This window comes from Sparus aurata, chromosome 6, assembly GCF_900880675.1.
Source record: "Sparus aurata chromosome 6, fSpaAur1.1, whole genome shotgun sequence".
In the NCBI taxonomy this organism is placed as follows: Eukaryota; Metazoa; Chordata; class Actinopteri; order Spariformes; family Sparidae; genus Sparus; species Sparus aurata.
In genome coordinates, this window is record NC_044192.1 from 2,848,479 (window position 1) to 2,865,223 (window position 16,745).

Below are 16,745 nucleotides of genomic sequence, written 5' to 3' on the forward strand. Positions count from 1 at the left end.
TCCTGCAGGTGTCCTCCTGCAGGTGTCCTCCTATAGGTGTCCTCTTACAGGTGTCCTCCTACAGGTGTCCTCCTGCAGGTGTCCTCCTACAGGTGTCCTCGTGCAGGTGTCCTCCTATAGGTGTCCTCTTACAGGTGTCCTCCTACAGGTGTCCTCCTGCAGGTGTCCTCCTACAGGTGTCCTCCTACAGGTGTCCTCCTACAGGTGTCCTCCTGCAGGTGTCCTCCTACAGGTGTCCTCCTACAGGTGTCCTCCTGCAGGTGTCCTCCTACAGGTGTCCTCCTGCAGGTGTCCTCCTACAGGTGTCCTCCTACAGGTGTCCTCCTACAGGTGTCCTCTTGCAGGTGTTCTCCTGCAGGTGTCCTCCTGCAGGTGTCGTCCTGCAGGTGTCCTCCTTCTCTGCTGCCTGCTCATTGGCTCTGATGCCAAGTGATCCTCCTCAGACAGAAGCTCCGTGATTATAAAGACGGTGATACGGAGACGGCAGCCATTCTTTAAGATTACAGTCATAACACTTGAGCAGACATTAGACTTTGATTAAGGGCGTAGCAGCAGTCTGAAGTGTGAGATTGTGACTCTTTGTACTGTCATCGTCACTGAAGTGCCCACAGCCAGAGCTGAGAACAGCCTCTCATTATGTTGGAGAGGTTTTTCAGCTGTAACAGATCTTTTGTCGTCCAGCAGCGAGCCGGCTGTCGGCTGAATATGAAGCAGCCGGTCAGCACGAGAGACCAGGAGACTGTTGACGTCAAGATCTTCTCTCTGCAGTAGATCTATAAAATATACAGATCTTTAATTTAGTTCATCGTAACAGGAAACGATTTTGTTGCTGTAAAACATGAATTCACCTCTGCAGCAGATTCAGTTTTGTATGGAAGCCCTGAGGGTCAATGAGAGTCGAACTTTTGTTTGTGTTTTGTTTTCTGTTGATCCATTTTCTAATCATTTAAATAATTTTCTCTCTCCTGTTTTTCTTTGCGATCTGTTGGAAAATAAAAGGTTTTGCCACGATAATCAAAAGATCCATAATTATTTTTCTTCCATCTGTGAAAACATGAAATCGTAAAACATTTGAACATTTGAATAGTTTCTCTACATGTGGAACTGATTTATTTCTTTTTTTTATGTGGAATTGAGGGAATGTTTTTTTCTCACTTATGGAACAAAACAAATGCTCACACGTGTTTTCACAGGTGGGAAAAAGAAAAAAGAAAGATTATCCTGGCAGAACTTTTTATTTTCCAACACAAGAGAGAAAATAATTTAAATCAATCTTAGAAAATGGATCAACAGAAAGAAACATTTCTCACTTGTCCCTCCGAGCCACCGTAGTTTGTGATTATTTCCCCCATGCGCTTCACGTTACCCAATCACACTTGTTTAAGGTGAAAATTGGACACCAGGATTGAAAACAGTTGAAGTGTCAAACTTCTCTAGAAGGTACTTAACATCAGTCTCACCTGTCTGAATCCATCACCGCATGAAAGAGACGAGACTTCCTGTTGAATCAGCTCCGTGACAGAGACCATGTAGTCGTCCTCTGTCTGCTGATCAGGTCCACAGAACCACTCGCTCTCTGCTCCCACCTGCCGGGTGGTTCTGTGTAACCCGGCTTAAAACGCTGAAGAATCTCCTTCTGATGTACTGAAGAGGAACGATCCCAGTCCAAGTTACAAGAAGAGTCAGCGAGGAGAGATTTGTGTCAGCTTTCACTGACTTTACAACATTTTAATCACCCTTTTAACATTTTATTTTCTAACCATTGGATATTTACATTAAAAAATATAGATCATAAATTCTTATTCAGTGATGGGAGCAGAAACAGGAGGGCAGTGCCACAGGAGCTGTGGTGAGCAGGTGGAAGGTGACAAACACCTGGATGAGCTCACAGGTGAGGAAGGAGTCGACGCTCCTGCTGCTTCACAGGAGGAACCAGCAGGAGGCGGACAGGAAGGAGGAAGACAGTGAGATATAAAATCTGTTGTCAGCGCTGAAGGACGGGTCAGGACGGGTCAGAACAGGAACATGAGCTCAGTCTTGATCCGGTTAAGCTTATAGCGCCTCGACTCTGAAGTGTCAGCCAGGAGCAGCGGAGCGTTTCAGTTCTACTCTCCAAAAAAGAATCTTTTTATTTCCAGAAAGTGAGTAAAAGGACACAAAGAAGACGGATGGAGAAGTGGCTGGATGTAATGCAGCCTGGTTCTGACGGGGTGAATGGTTCTGATCCAGCGGTCCTAAATACTCTTCAGTTGTAACCATGGTGCTGGTTAACGGCCCTGACTGTAATTAAAGGGGCGCTCTGTAGTTTAAAGAATAAGTTTTATCTTTACAATTTTAATGAGTTGATGATACAAACGCAGAAATACTGATATTTATATATTTTCTCCATCAGTGAACTAACGAGCTGTTCTCAGAGGAGAATAAGCTCCCAGAACACTGTTTGAAGCTAGAGAGGTGGCAGGGTCCGCCACATATAGAACAGTATAAACTGTGTCGTAGTTTAAGCTCAGTTTGTTTGTTCAGCCATGAAGACAAAGAGAGTTGTTCATCAGTTAATGAAGATCTTTCTCTTCTCGCTAACAAAACTACAGACTGCTCCTTTAACGGTTGCAGTTCACTGATTGGATGCTGATCGATCAATACCTGCACATGAGCTGTGTTATGACCATGCTGTGAGCAGCTCGCTGGCTCAGCTGCAGTTTGCACCGCTATTGAATCGCTGTCATAACTGTGATTATGATGAAAACTCCCTCCTGGTTCTGGTTCTGGTTCTGTTCCTGCATCAGGAGCGAACCGCAGACGAACACACGGACAGAAAGCTTCGTTTAATGCTCGTCTGATGGAAACCTGCTCTTACTGTATAATGCTGCATCCATGATGAGCTCGGTCTGAATCTGCATCAGCTCCACAGAAAATGATTTACAGTGATTATTATTTTTGAATTATTTCGATGACGGTGCTAAATGATTATTCTAATAACCACTTAGTGAGACGGGAGGCGAGATGATTACTCTTCTTCAGAGAAAGGCTGTTTGACAACGGACAAATTAGGTGCATACGAGCACCTGATCAGCACAATAAGGGACACACAAACACCTGCGTGCACAATGAGGAACACACACACACCTGCGTGCACAACAAGGACCACACACACCTGCATGCACAACGAGGAACACACACACACCTGCGTGCACAACGAGGACCACACACACACCCGCGTGCACAACAAGGAACACACAAACACCCGCGTGCACAACAAGGAACACACAAACACCCGCGTGCACAATGAGGAACGCACAAACACCTGCGTGGACAACGAGGACCACACAAACACCTGCGTGCACAACGAGGACCACACACACACCTGCGTGCACAACGAGGAACACACAAACACCTTCGTGCACAACGAGGAACACACAAACACCTGCGTGCACAACGAGGACCACACACACCTGCGTGCACAACGAGGACCACACACACACCTGCGTACACAACGAGGACCACACAAACACCTGCGTGCACAATGAGGAGCACACAAACACCTGCGTGCACAACGAGGAGCACACACACACCTGCGTGCACAACGAGGACCACACAAACACCTGCGTGCACAACGAGGACCACACAAACACCCGCGTGCACAACGAGGACCACACACACAAACACCTGCGTGCACAACGAGGACCACACAAACACCCGCGTGCACAACGAGGAACACACAAACACCCGCGTGCACAACGAGGAACACACAAACACCTGCTTGCACAACGAGGACCACACACACACCTGCGTGGACAACGAGGACCACACAAACACCTGCGTGCACAACGAGGACCACACACACAAACACCCGCGTGCACAACGAGGACCACACACACACCTGCGTGCACAACAAGGAACACACAAACACCTGCGTGCACAACGAGGACCACACAAACACCCGCGTGCACAACGAGGACCACACAAACACCTGCAACACATGCACAGATACAGAATAATCAATCACACAGTTGCTCATACAAATTCATGTGTTTCTCCTCTCTGTCCTCTTTTATGTTTCTGTCATCTCTACACACACACACACACACACACACACACACGCCCTCACACACACACACACACACACGCCCTCACTTCAACCCTCACAAATAGGCCCAGACACTGCTGGTCCAGCTCCGGTCTGATTTCCATATAGATGAGAGGCTGGGGAGTAAACACAGCCGTCTTAACGAGGGTGATAAATGGATCTTGATTGGTTATTAATTAACTGGCCAATTAAGCCTCCATCTCCATATTCATATCAGATTATGCAGAACGGCGGAGAAGACGGACGTCAAGATTCTGTAAGATGATAAGATGAGAGTGAATCTGAAGCGTTGGAATCACTGCAGCGTGTCTGAGCGTTTAATCACAGACGGGTGACGATGGATTTCATATTTTTACAGATTTTATGAAAATCCTTCACAGATCTGCAGCAACAGGCTGGACGTTGTGTCGATTCCAATAAAGTCAGCATGTTGTCCGCTCTGATTAGAGTATGATAAACAGTATTTCTATCTGTGGCTGTCGGAGAACGTCAGAGTAATAACGTGCATCACTTTGATCTGAACGTCTCCGTCTCTGAGACGCAATCTCTTTTCTTTCCGCTCTGATGGAGACGAGCGACGTCCCTGCAGTCTGAGAAGCCGTCTGGGAGCTCCGCTGTACATATTTGGTCCCGAGACACTCGTCAACTTCAGCCGTCAAGCCTCCACTTGGAGTTGAGTCAACGTTCATGACAGCTTTCTACTCCGCAGACGCAGATGATGAATGTGCGTCCATGTGGAAGGAGCTGTTGTTCCCTGTGAGACTCGCAGGAGGAGGAGAGGAGCTCGCTGAACCCAGATCCTGGTGCTGGTCGTGAGTCTGGTTCTGACTCTGGACAGTGAGGGTTGATCTGTGACACGGTTCTGCAAATGATGCTTGAGTTATCAAATGTCTACTGCAAAATAAAAGCCCATAAATCCTCTTAGAAATTCAGGAAATAAAGATGTCCTGTCCAACTCCAGAACTTTCCTGAGAACCATCATGTCTGAACTTTGCTTCAGTATCAAAGAAATCCAGAGAGAGTTTTCTAGCACGACCCGAACGACCCGCACGACCCGCACGACCCGCACGCTCGCTGCTAATAGGAACCGCTCGTAGCTCATTTACTGACATGATGCCAAAATGGACTCAAACAGAAACTTGCAACAACAAAAAACAAACAGTTCTAGTTGAAGTCTTTGGTTCTGAGAGGGTCCATTTGTCTTGCTTGTCTGAGGGGCAGCCCGGAGTTAACCGACCCGAACCCTTCACCTCAGAACCACAAGAGCACTGACCGGACTGTCGGCACTTTCTGAAAATATCAGCAATTTCTTGAAAATGGTGTTCAAGCATGTAGTTTGCCTCCAATCTCAGAAACTCTGCAGTTCGTGTTTTTAAAAGTTTACTGAAAAAAAGCATAAAACAGGACGATGAGACAGAATAACAAGAATACAGGTAACTTTAAAGTTCTGGCCCGGGAACACCGAGTCTGTTTGTTTAGTCCGTCACCAGATAATAAACATGAAGCACAGAAACCTTTAAAAAGAGTTCAGTGTGTCTGAGTTTGCTGATGAAGGAGCTTCATCATCATCATCATCACAGTCTTGTCAGCTGCAGTTCAGAACATCAGAGGTCCAGTTTGCTGCACTGCGAGCGGATCTGGATCCATGCAAACACATCGTATCCCATCATTAATCCACACTGTGCCATCAGAAAAGAGTTGAATGCTTTAACTGGATGTTGTGTATTAAATATTACTGCTGACTGGACCGTGGAGCTCTACATGTGTATAACAGACACCTGAGCGGCAGGTAGAACATCACCTGCTGTGTGTGACGGGTCGGGTCAGAACAAGGTTCACCTGGTTGTCCTGAGTATCGCTGTGTGCGTCACACTGACTGTGCAGGTCATCTCTGAATACATGATGAGGTGTTTTAAGAAGCAGATGTTTGTTTTCTTTCTGTTTTTGCAGAGTTCTCGTTGAAAAATGTGATTTTGAAAAAAAGTGTTTGAGCCCAGACTCGACTTTTCTATTCAACCTGCTGAGTCATCAGCATTTTATGGTGTTTGCTCGACAGTCTGAGTCACTCGTGTTTGTGTTTCCTTTCAGGATGGTACAGAGGATTCTCAACCAGGAAGCCAAATGTCAAGGTAAGAGAGGCTGACGCCGCTCGCTCACAGAAAACCTTCCCTCCCCTCCATCATCTCTGATTCTCTTTCCTCCCGTCTGTCTCCGCTGCAGCGACGTTGAGAAATGTGTTATTCATGCAGCTCGCCGACGTCTCTGACTGCAGTCTTAATGTGAAGGAGACTTATGTAAATAAATGGCAGACTTTCTCTCTTTATCCTCGTCTGCTCTGCCTAACGAGTTCCTCCTCTTCTCCTCGTCTCTGATGTCTGCTCTCACTCTGTCAGGATTCCTTCTTCACACAGACGCTGTTGAAGCGAACGTTCATCTTTGAGTTTTTATGCTTTTAAAACAAAGAGTGGGAAGTTAGCTGTCAGTCAGCCGCTGACATGCAGAAGGAGATTCAACAACCCTTCAGATGGTTAAAAAACAGCAACGTAAGATTTCTAATAAACAAGCGTGAGATTTAAGAGTATAGGTATTAAATAAAACCTGATGACATCTCACTGTTGTCTGATTAAACCCACAAATTTCTCACATCCTCTTAAAGTGTTCCTGAAATTAACAAGACGTCTTTAAATACTGAACGCTGAGTCTGCAGAGCGTGAAGCGCTTCAAAGCAAACAACACATCGTGCTGTAGAGGGACTTCAAGCCTGTCAGACAGTCGAACAGCGACTGAAACGCTCTCCTCCACTTTTCTTTAAGACGAGGGCGCCTCCAGCAACTCTCAGAACCAACAATCCAACATTCACACCTCCACGTCACGCAGAAGTGGAGGTGTGAATGTGGGATGAACCTTGTCATGTTGCAGCAAAGTGCAGCTCTGTTGGGGCTTTTCCTCAAACCTGTTACTGCCGGTGAAAGCACAACACTTCCTGATTGTGCGGCTTCAAAATAAAAGCTTTTAAATGAATAAACAACAGGGGAATTTTATTGTGAAGACAGAGCTTTGTTAGAGGCGATTGATCGATGATGCTGCAGGGAGGAAGACGTGTTCACAGACGCTCTCTGACCGCTGCAGAAGACAAGAGCATCATCAGCTGAAACCACGTTGAGATGGAACGATAGATTAGATTTAGATATATAAAGCACGCAGCTATGAAGTGTCATGTCTCTCAGTCTCCCCCTCATCAACTACAACTATATTTGAGTCTATAGAATCCAATCTGTGCTCCCTGCTGCGTTTGGAAACCTCATATTCAAATCTTTAGCTCGCGGTGCTTTTGCACAAATTGCCTCGGCGCTCTTCCTGTGTCGGATTCTGAGCAGGTAATCTCTCTCAGGGAAATGAGCCTCTCAGCCACTCCAGGTCTATACATTTTAATGTGCACAGGTTGTAGATTACCATTATTATATACGTTAGAGTCTATTGTATGTGTCCTATATATAACAGTCCAGGAGCAGGCAGAGGAAACTGGATAAGAAGGACTCAATTTCGTGCAGCTCATGAATTTATAAGAGTCTTTTTTTACGTGAATAAATTGAGTCTGAATGAGTAGATTTAAAAGAGGAGTTGTGATGAAGCAAAGACAAAGCAAAGACCTCATCACAGTGAAGTTCTGCAGGGTTCTGTTGGACTGCTGATCCGGTAACCAACAGCCTCCTGCTGTGTGCAGGAAACCTCTCGCTCTCGCAGCTTTACATCAGCCCTCTCTTATTTTAGCACCGTGTCGGGATGACGAGCTAAAAACGACCCTCTTTTGTGCGTTTTGTCCCGCTCGGTCTCTCCGTCCTCGACACACCAGCCTTCTACATCCCTCCCCGTGTGTCCGTAAGAGGCTTTACTATATCTAACCTGCAGCGTTTCCTCCAGCTGCTCCTCGCTGTGCTGCAGATAAGAGACGCATTAACATGAGAGACATCATCATCTGCTTATTTTGGGTTTCCTTTTGTCCGTTAGCTCACGGGGAAATGACTTCTCACTTGATTTATTACCTCAGCGAGCAGTTTCCTGATGCGTTTATGGTCACGATCGTTAGTTTAAAGTCTTTTTCAACACAGCACGATGTTCATTTGATGAACGATGGTCCTGTAGGCGTCAGATCAGGATGTTCACCACAGCTCTAACATCCCGTCGACGACCATGAGCCCAAACTGGACTTCTCTCATACAGTCTCTGTAGAAATGTACAATATTGTTACCATGAGACAGAACAAGATGGTTTCCTCTGTGGCGGACAGATTTGTAGATTACAGTTGTATTACAATTCATCTATACTGTGATATTTCTGTTCTAGGGTGAACGACCAATCCCAGATCAATAAATGATTTCTGATTTTGTTCTACCTGACATATAAACTCACTCTCACATTCCAGGATGCTGCAGAGTCTCTAAAAATGTGAGTGTTGAACAGATAAACAAGTTTAAAAAGGCTTTCTTAAACACTTTTCACACTGAAACTGTAGGAGAAGCTTTAATGCAGCTGATGTCATAAAGGTTGTACCGTGCACTGTACACATCCATAATGTATGCAGCACTTTAAAACATCTCTCGGACTGCGTTTACGTTGCTGCACAGAGAGCAGGTCTGTAAAATCTGTTGGAGGTGGACTGAACGGGTTAAGGTCGACTCGACTGTGGAAAAAAAGCCTCTCTTGTGAGTGAAAATCAGATCTGGCTGAGAGTTTCCGAGGCTGCACCTCCAGAGAAAACCTTGACTTATAGTGGACTCACAGAACAGCTCGGCTGTGGGCGGCACGCTGCCATTCATTTCTGTAGGTTACAGCAAGGGCAATGGGATGCAGCACAGCAGGGATAATAAGAAAGACAGAGTCGGCGCTCAGGTTTCCTCATGCAGATATCGGGAGTCTTCTCTGGAGAGCGCTGTAAAGAGCTCAGCCCAGCAAGAATTCACACGACCCGCATATATATACATATATACACAGCAGCTGAGGCAGCGAGCAGCCGACAGAACCAGACACGTCAGGATATAAAACATCATCTTTAAATCTCTGTTCACATCCAACTTCAGCTGTAAAGTCTCATCATCCCACACGGCATCAGAGCAGCAGGAGGGAACAAACCTGCAGCAGGAAAGTGCTGCTCAAGAACACCTGCGTCACGTTTGATCGGAGACACCTGTAAGAAAACATCCAACACGGATCCTGATGTGAAGGATTCAGTATCAGATGAGCAAAAGCAAAATGTCCTGGAACTTTATTTAAACTCCTATAAACTACATAACACTGTGTGCTATAAGTAGTATAGTGTAGAACAGTGGTGTGCATAAGGGGGGGATGGGGGGGGGGCAGTCTCCCCCCCTCGTGGCCCAATTGTTGAAAAACGCAAGTTAAAGTGCCCTCTTGGTTGGCAAAACACACTAAATTGCCCTCTTGGCTGGTTAAAACATGATAAACTGCCCTCTTAGGTGGCAAATATGCGCACTAAAGTGCCCTCTTGGGCGCCAAAACCAGCTAAAGTGCCCTCTTGGGAGCCAAAACGCGTGCTAAAGTGCCCTCTTGGTTGGCAAAACACACTAAACTGCCCCCATGGCTGGTTAAAACATGATAAACTGCCCTCTTGGGTGGCAAAAACCCATGCTAAAGTGCCCTCTTGAGTGCCAAAACGTGCTAAAGTGCCCTCTTGGGAGCTAAAACGCATGCTAAAGTGCCCTCTTGGGCCAAAATGCGTGCTAAAGTGCCCTCTTGGTTGGCAAAACACACTAAACTGCCCCCATGGCTGGTTAAAACATGATAAACTGCCCTCTTGGGTGGCAAAAACGTACACTAAAGTGCCCTCTTGGGAGCCAAAACGCGTGCTAAAGTGCCCTCTTGGTTGGCAAAACCAACTAAATTGCCCCCTTGGCTGGTTAAAACATGATAAACTTCCCTCTTATGCGGCAAAAATGCACACTAAAGTGCCCTCTTGGGAGCCAAACACGTGCTAAAGTGCCCTCTTGAGTGGCAAAAACGCATGCTAAAGTGCCCTCTTGAGTGCCAAAACACGCGCTTACGTGCCCTCTTGGGGCCAAAACGCATGCTAAAGTGCCCTCTTGGTTGGCAAAACACACTAAATTGCCCCCTTGGCTGGTTAAAACATGATAAACTGCCCTCTTGGGTGGCAAAAATGCACGCTAAAGTGCCCTCTTGGGAGCCAAAACACGTGCTAAAATGCCCTTCTTTTCGCCCTGCCCTTCAAAAATTCTGTGCATGCCAATGGTGTAGAGTTTTATAAAAAGGAAACCAGGAGTCGTCTTGTTTTGTCTTTGGTATATTTACTGTTGCTCTTGATGGAAGCACAACTTGCAGCAGATGTTCATGCAGCGATGAAAAAGACACTTGGGTTATACTGCCCTCTTGGGTGGCAAAAATGCACGCTAAAGTGCCCTCTTGGGAGCCAAAACACGTGCTAAAATGCCCTTCTTTCGCCCTGCCCTTCAAAAATTCTGTGCATGCCAATGGTGTAGAGTTTTATAAAAAGGAAACCAGGAGTCGTCTTGTTTTGTCTTTGGTATATTTACTGTTGCTCTTGATGGAAGCACAACTTGCAGCAGATGTTCATGCAGCGATGAAAAAGACACTTGGGTTATAAATTAATCAATTAAGGAACGTAGACGTGTGTGCAGGTGTTTTGAAAAGTGTCACCTCAGTCTTGGAAAGATAAGCTCAAACATCTCTTTCCTTTGAAATCAAACAGAGTTGAATAGTTGTCAGCAGTCAGTGTTCACACTGAGCTCTGACTGTGATAGAACTTGAATTGTGTTTTATGTAATCAGCTGTTAAAGTTAATTACTTCATGTCAACACAGTTTTTAGGAAAATGCAGTGAAGGGCTCGGCCTTGTCACTCGTTCCTTTTGTCTTTGGTGGAAACAAACACACTTACCTGTGTCAACTCAGAATTATAGCTGCAGAGAGTCAGATGCTATCAGAGCGGCGTGTGATTGTGTCATGTGTGCAAACAGCCGGCGTATAATCATTCCCGTTTGCGTGCCACAGGACGCGTTCAGATCCAGATGCATTGTTGTGTGCGAGTGTGAATGCGTGCCGCCTCCTCTGCCTCGCTCGCCCAGCAGCCAGGCATCGGCCCAATCCTGTTAGTTCCACTCTAATCACCTGGTTCCTCCACAATGGGCTCGCTGGTCGAAACGAATCGCTGTGTCTCCCCCCGAGGAAATGCCTTCCTGCTCTGACTCGTCTCTAATCCGGCAGCGCTACAGACAACTTCACACTTTTGAGGTTCATCAGCATTCAGATGACTCAGAACCGTCAGGGCTGCAGAGGCCGGCTCACAGTCAGGAGCAGCGGTTCTGAACGCTGCGATCACAGCGGTGCGAACCGTGACCGAGCGACAGGAATCAGTCCAGTGTGACACAAACTGGTGACTACAGAGGTAAATAAAGACATCTGACACTGAATGTTCACATCAGCTCGTATAGGGTTATTTAAGTAACCTGCTTCTACAACAGGAGCCTCCATCAGAGTGTTTGGACTTTAAAAGCAAAGCCCGGTTCTGGTGAACTCCTACAGCTGCACCATGGAGAGCATCCTGATCACCTGCACGCAGAGCTGCAACGATTAGTCGATTAATCAAAAGAAATACAACCACGATAATCGATTAACCGCTTAGGTAATTTTTCAAAGATAAATATAAAACATATGATTTCCAAAAGTATACCAGTGAATTCTGGGTTTTGGACTGTTGGGTGATCCAAAGAAACAGTTTGAAGTCGTCACTTTGGGATCTTGGGGACTAGAACCTGAGACAAACTCTGTTTTAAGGCCAAGTGCAGATATTAGGAACTCAAAATTCAGATATCGATAAAATTGGCAGATTTATGAATTTTCTTGCAACAGTCACTTGAATGTTGTCAGATATGTGAGCAGTGTCCGGCTATATTACAGTTAAATAATAACCTTTATTGTTTAAATGTACATCAAAGCGCAGCGACACAGTAAACCTACAAAGACATTAATGATTATAAATTATATCAAGCATCTTTATTAAAGGCATTAAAACTACTTAATATTAATTTCCAGGACTACGAGTTTGTTAAAGGAGAAGTTCGTCCAAAAATATAAAGTCAGGTGAAGTCTTGTAGTCCACAAACATTCAGTGCACACTCTGTCTGGAGTGGAGCACGAGCTCGAGGTTGTTGAGAGACTATATATTTACCAACTTATTATATATATATATTATATATATTTACCAACTTTATAAAAAAATGAATGATGATTTTCAAAATGTAGGTGAACTGTTCACTTGGTTCATGATATTTGGTCATTCAGTGAATCAGGACAGCTGAGCAGACGCTGCTGCAATATAGAGTCGTAAACAACTGTGAACTGCTAAAGTTCAGCTAACGAAGGTCTTTAGAGACGCTGTGTGTGTGTGTGTGTGTGTTTGTGTGTGTGTGTGTGTGTGTGTGTGTGTGTCTGATCACCTCCTACAGTAGGACAATGAAGGACGGTATGTGTTTGTGTGTGTGAGGTGACTGCTGATCTACTCTGCCAAAGTGAACACACACCTGGTCTGCCAAGCGCTCTGAGCCAGGTGTACACACACACACACACACACACACACACGCACACACACACACACACACACACACACACACACAGGAAGGAGTGACTATGGTCTTTCTTTCCCAGTGACACTCAGCCTGACCACCATCTACGTGTTTGTGTTCGACCGCCCGTCCACTCACCTTCCAGCAGATATTCAACCAATCAGGACGTTGGAAACAAAGGACACACATACATACATGCACACACACACACAAACACACACACACACACACACACTCACACACACTATTAGTGGAGCTGTTGGGACTGTGCTCGCTGTGTGTTAGTCACGGTCATCAGTCCGTTTAAACGCGGCTGCTCTCGTGTTCTGTCCTCTGCTGACATCATCATCATCAGCTGGACACTCCTGGTCCTGGTTCTGATGATGTAATCTAAACTGTAGCCCGTCAGACGTTTGTTGAAAAGGAACCGACTGATACGAGTTGTTTTTAGGGCAGATTCTGGTTCTTAGTCATCGAGCCGGCCGAGGATCTGAGACACATCTGCAGCTCGGAACACCTTTTTTTTTTCTCCGTTACATCCATTTTGCTCGAAGCCTATTTCAGCACAATGTCGGCTTCATCTTCTTATTTTCCAGTAAGTACAGTAATAAAATCAGTTACAGGGAGCACGCACACGAGTCAACACGAGTCAACACGAGTCAACACGAGTCATGACAAATGTCAACTTGGACTGATTGAAACGGTTCATGAGTTTGTTCAGACTGAGGCTGATGAGTCGATGTAACAGATCTGATGTTTCCATCAGAGAGGTGAAAACTGTACGGCTGCGGATACTTTAAGGTATCAATAAAGCCGATATTCACATGAAGGATGAGCAGTGGAACAGTGGAAGAGTGGAAGAGTGTCTGGACGGGTTCAGACTTTGACCTCAGCGTGTTGAAAAGAGCTGCAGGTAGAGAAGTGATGTTTCTATTTATTGTTCCACAGAGCGTGCAGGTCTTTTGGACGTTGCTGTCGGTTCGTATAACTATTAACTTAAACTAGATGTGAGCAGTTTTCCAAAAATATCAGCCGGCAGCAGCAGCAAAATGAATTTCAGCAGGTGGAGCTGCAAAACAAAAAGAAAGCACGGCGGTAGAAAACGTCTCCGTCTCAGATGCTCATTGTTGAAGAATGGAGCAAAAACAAAAGGAGGAAGTCGTACAGTGCTGCAGTCGTGATGTAATCACTGTTATTTTATCATCCAGAACCACTGTGTGAAATTATAGAGCCGACCCATTATGAAGCTGCTCGGAGCTGCGTGTGGGAATAACACGAGCCTTTCTCCTGCTCGCAGCAGGGCAATGAGCAGAGACAACAAAAGAGCTGCAGAGAGACGAAGGACGGACGGACGGACGGGAGGGTTAGAGGATGAACTCCTGGAGGAGAGAAGAAGGACGAAGCAGAAGAAGAAGAAATATGCACCGCTTCATTACACTGAACGACAGATGATCAGCAGCTCGTCAGCAGGTTCCATAGGAATAAAACTAAAGAGTGTAATTAGTGCGCAGCGGTAAAAATGAAGCAGCAGACGAGTGAAGTGGGAACGAGAGTAGAGAGGAGGCGAGAGGACCTCCGAGAAAAACAGATTGATCCCAAAACCAGGAGAGAACGGAGAGTAAAGTTTTACGTGACGAGCTCAGATGTTTCTCACCCACTGAGGTCAGAGGTCGCGTCCACACCAGAGCGCCAAACAAGCTCGAAGTGTAGAAACCGGCACATTAACTCGTGTTTTAAACCGCGACCTCTGAACTCCTGCAGTGTTTGAATGCTTGCGTGCTCTCCTGGCTTTGATATAAGCTCACACAGTAAGTGCTGTAAACTCAACACGCTGGTATTTAAAGTGTTTTTTAATGTGATACGGCCTCCGTGACTAAGTGATCGCTGCCCACTGTCTGGTATAAGCAGGGATCAGATGAGGACTCTCTCTTCATGCTGCACTTCACAGACGAACACTTGGACTGAACCTCGACTCTCTGTCAAGAATACATGCTTCAGTTTCAGTTTGTGGAGCCTCATGTGTCCTTAAACCCGGTTCTTCCTGTCTGATGTGAGATTGGACATCGACCGCTGTGGCAGATCTGGAATATTTGAGCTCAGTGAATCCATCTCGTCTCCTGAAAGGCAGAATTTACACCGAGTCTGTCCCCGTCTTGAAACTGAAACCATCATACGAAACTACTTAGTCACCGTGAGAAAATTCAAAAGTCTTTCTTTTCGTTTGTTTAGGATGAAACTTCTGTTCTTCTCTCATCACAAACACTCAGTGCGTTTACATGCACAGCTTAGTCCAGATTACAGCCATAGTTTGACTCTGCTGCTCAATCAGACAACTGCAATTATCTGAGTATACATGCCGGTGAGAAAATCTGATTATTGTCCTGTCAGCATGTCATACCCGGTACGCTAGGTGGCGCTGTACCCATTTCAACTAGTGGTAACAGAAACACCTCCGGCTGACCTCTTTACGTCACCAGCTGCCTCGCATTCCAGAAAGATGGCGTACGAAGAGCGAGACGAAGCTACATCTTTGTACATTTCATATATGGTGTACATGATAATTACACAAACTAGATGCACTCTGGTGCTCTTGCTTGCGGTATTTCGGAGGAAAGACGCCGCCGTCCTTCTACTTCCGGCTCACGGCCCCGGGAAAGAAATCTCGAGCCTGCGCAGAACGCAAAATCCAATCCGATCTGATGGAACGTATACATGCAGGAGTAATGAGACTATCAATCAATAATCTGGGTGTTTTAATCCGACTATGAGAAATCTGATCCGGTCTGATTTCAGTCAGACTAAGGTGGATACATGCATCTTAAAGATCCGATCATAGTCGGACTAACACAGTAATTCTGTTTCTTGAGTGTCATGTAAACACACTGAGTGTGGATTATACTGCGGGTCAGGTTCGGCACAGAAACCACTTGGTCGTGTTAGAACGACATCACGGTTTGGATCACAGATGGAGATGGTCCGACTTCCTTGTGAAAAGTTGTTTTGCGACTGTAAATGTCTCCAGGCGTTCTTAAAGACATCCAGAGGTGTGACTGAACTGCAGCCCAGCTGTTTGTCAGAGTGGTTGCTGTCTTTAACTAACCTCCTCATGTGAACATGATGTTCCACATGTGGTGCACACGTCTCAGCCTCGCTAAACTAACTGCTAATGCTAACTGCTAACGTTATAATCCTGCAGACTGAACATGAATACACCAGAGACTACTGAGCCTGGATGTTAGACTGCATGTTACGCAGTTGAGTGATGACTCTTTCCTTAAAAAAACAACAGTTTTTAATACCATTTTACGCCCAAACCAGTTTGTATATGTGAGTATTTTAAATGTGGGTGATGCTGCTGAAGATGTCCAGTGAATGAAACACCGAGCTGCCTGAATCTGAACTTCTCTCTGTCTTTAAACGACTGCTGAAGGAAAACTAACACAGACAAACTCACACACAACACACCACACACACACACACACACACACCACACACACCACACACACACACACACTTGTACAATAATGAACAGAGCTGAACTGTCTGAGTCATTTAATGTCAAGCTCATATAATAGAACTGTGTTACTGTGATAATGGAGACATCAGATGTAGAACAGGTAGCATCACACACACACACACACCACACACACACACACACTCACACACACACACACACACACACACACACACACACACACACACACAGCATCTTGTTCCTGTCTCTGCCTGGTTGTTAACAGGTCAGTGCATTCAGAGCCCCTCAGGCTGTGACGCTACTGTGTGTGTGTGTGTGTGTGTGTGAGTGTGTGTGTGTGTGTGTGTGTGATGCTACTTTGTGTGTGTGTGTGTGTGTGTGTGTGTGTGTGTGTGTGTGATGGCAGCAGGTCATCAGGGTGTCGTGTCCTAATTTAGCTGATGGTGTTGAAGCACCAGTTCACTTAAAAAGGTCATCCTGTTACAGAGAAAAGGAAAGAAAAGAGGGAGAGACGAGAAGAGAGGAGGTAAAAATGAACAAAGCACAGAGAGACGAGGAGAGAGAGAGAAT

General features: G+C 45.7%; 1 protein-coding gene across 1 annotated transcript in view; it reads left to right on the forward strand.

Moving 5' to 3' along the window:
- The window catches only part of LOC115582774 (dedicator of cytokinesis protein 3-like), a 391,011-nt gene that overhangs the window by 311,566 nt on the left and 62,700 nt on the right, over window positions 1-16,745 (forward strand). Inside the window, exon 3 of the mRNA XM_030418974.1 lies at window positions 6,176-6,216. Coding sequence (XP_030274834.1) covers window positions 6,176-6,216 — 41 coding nt within the window. The remainder of the gene's footprint in view (window positions 1-6,175; window positions 6,217-16,745) is intronic.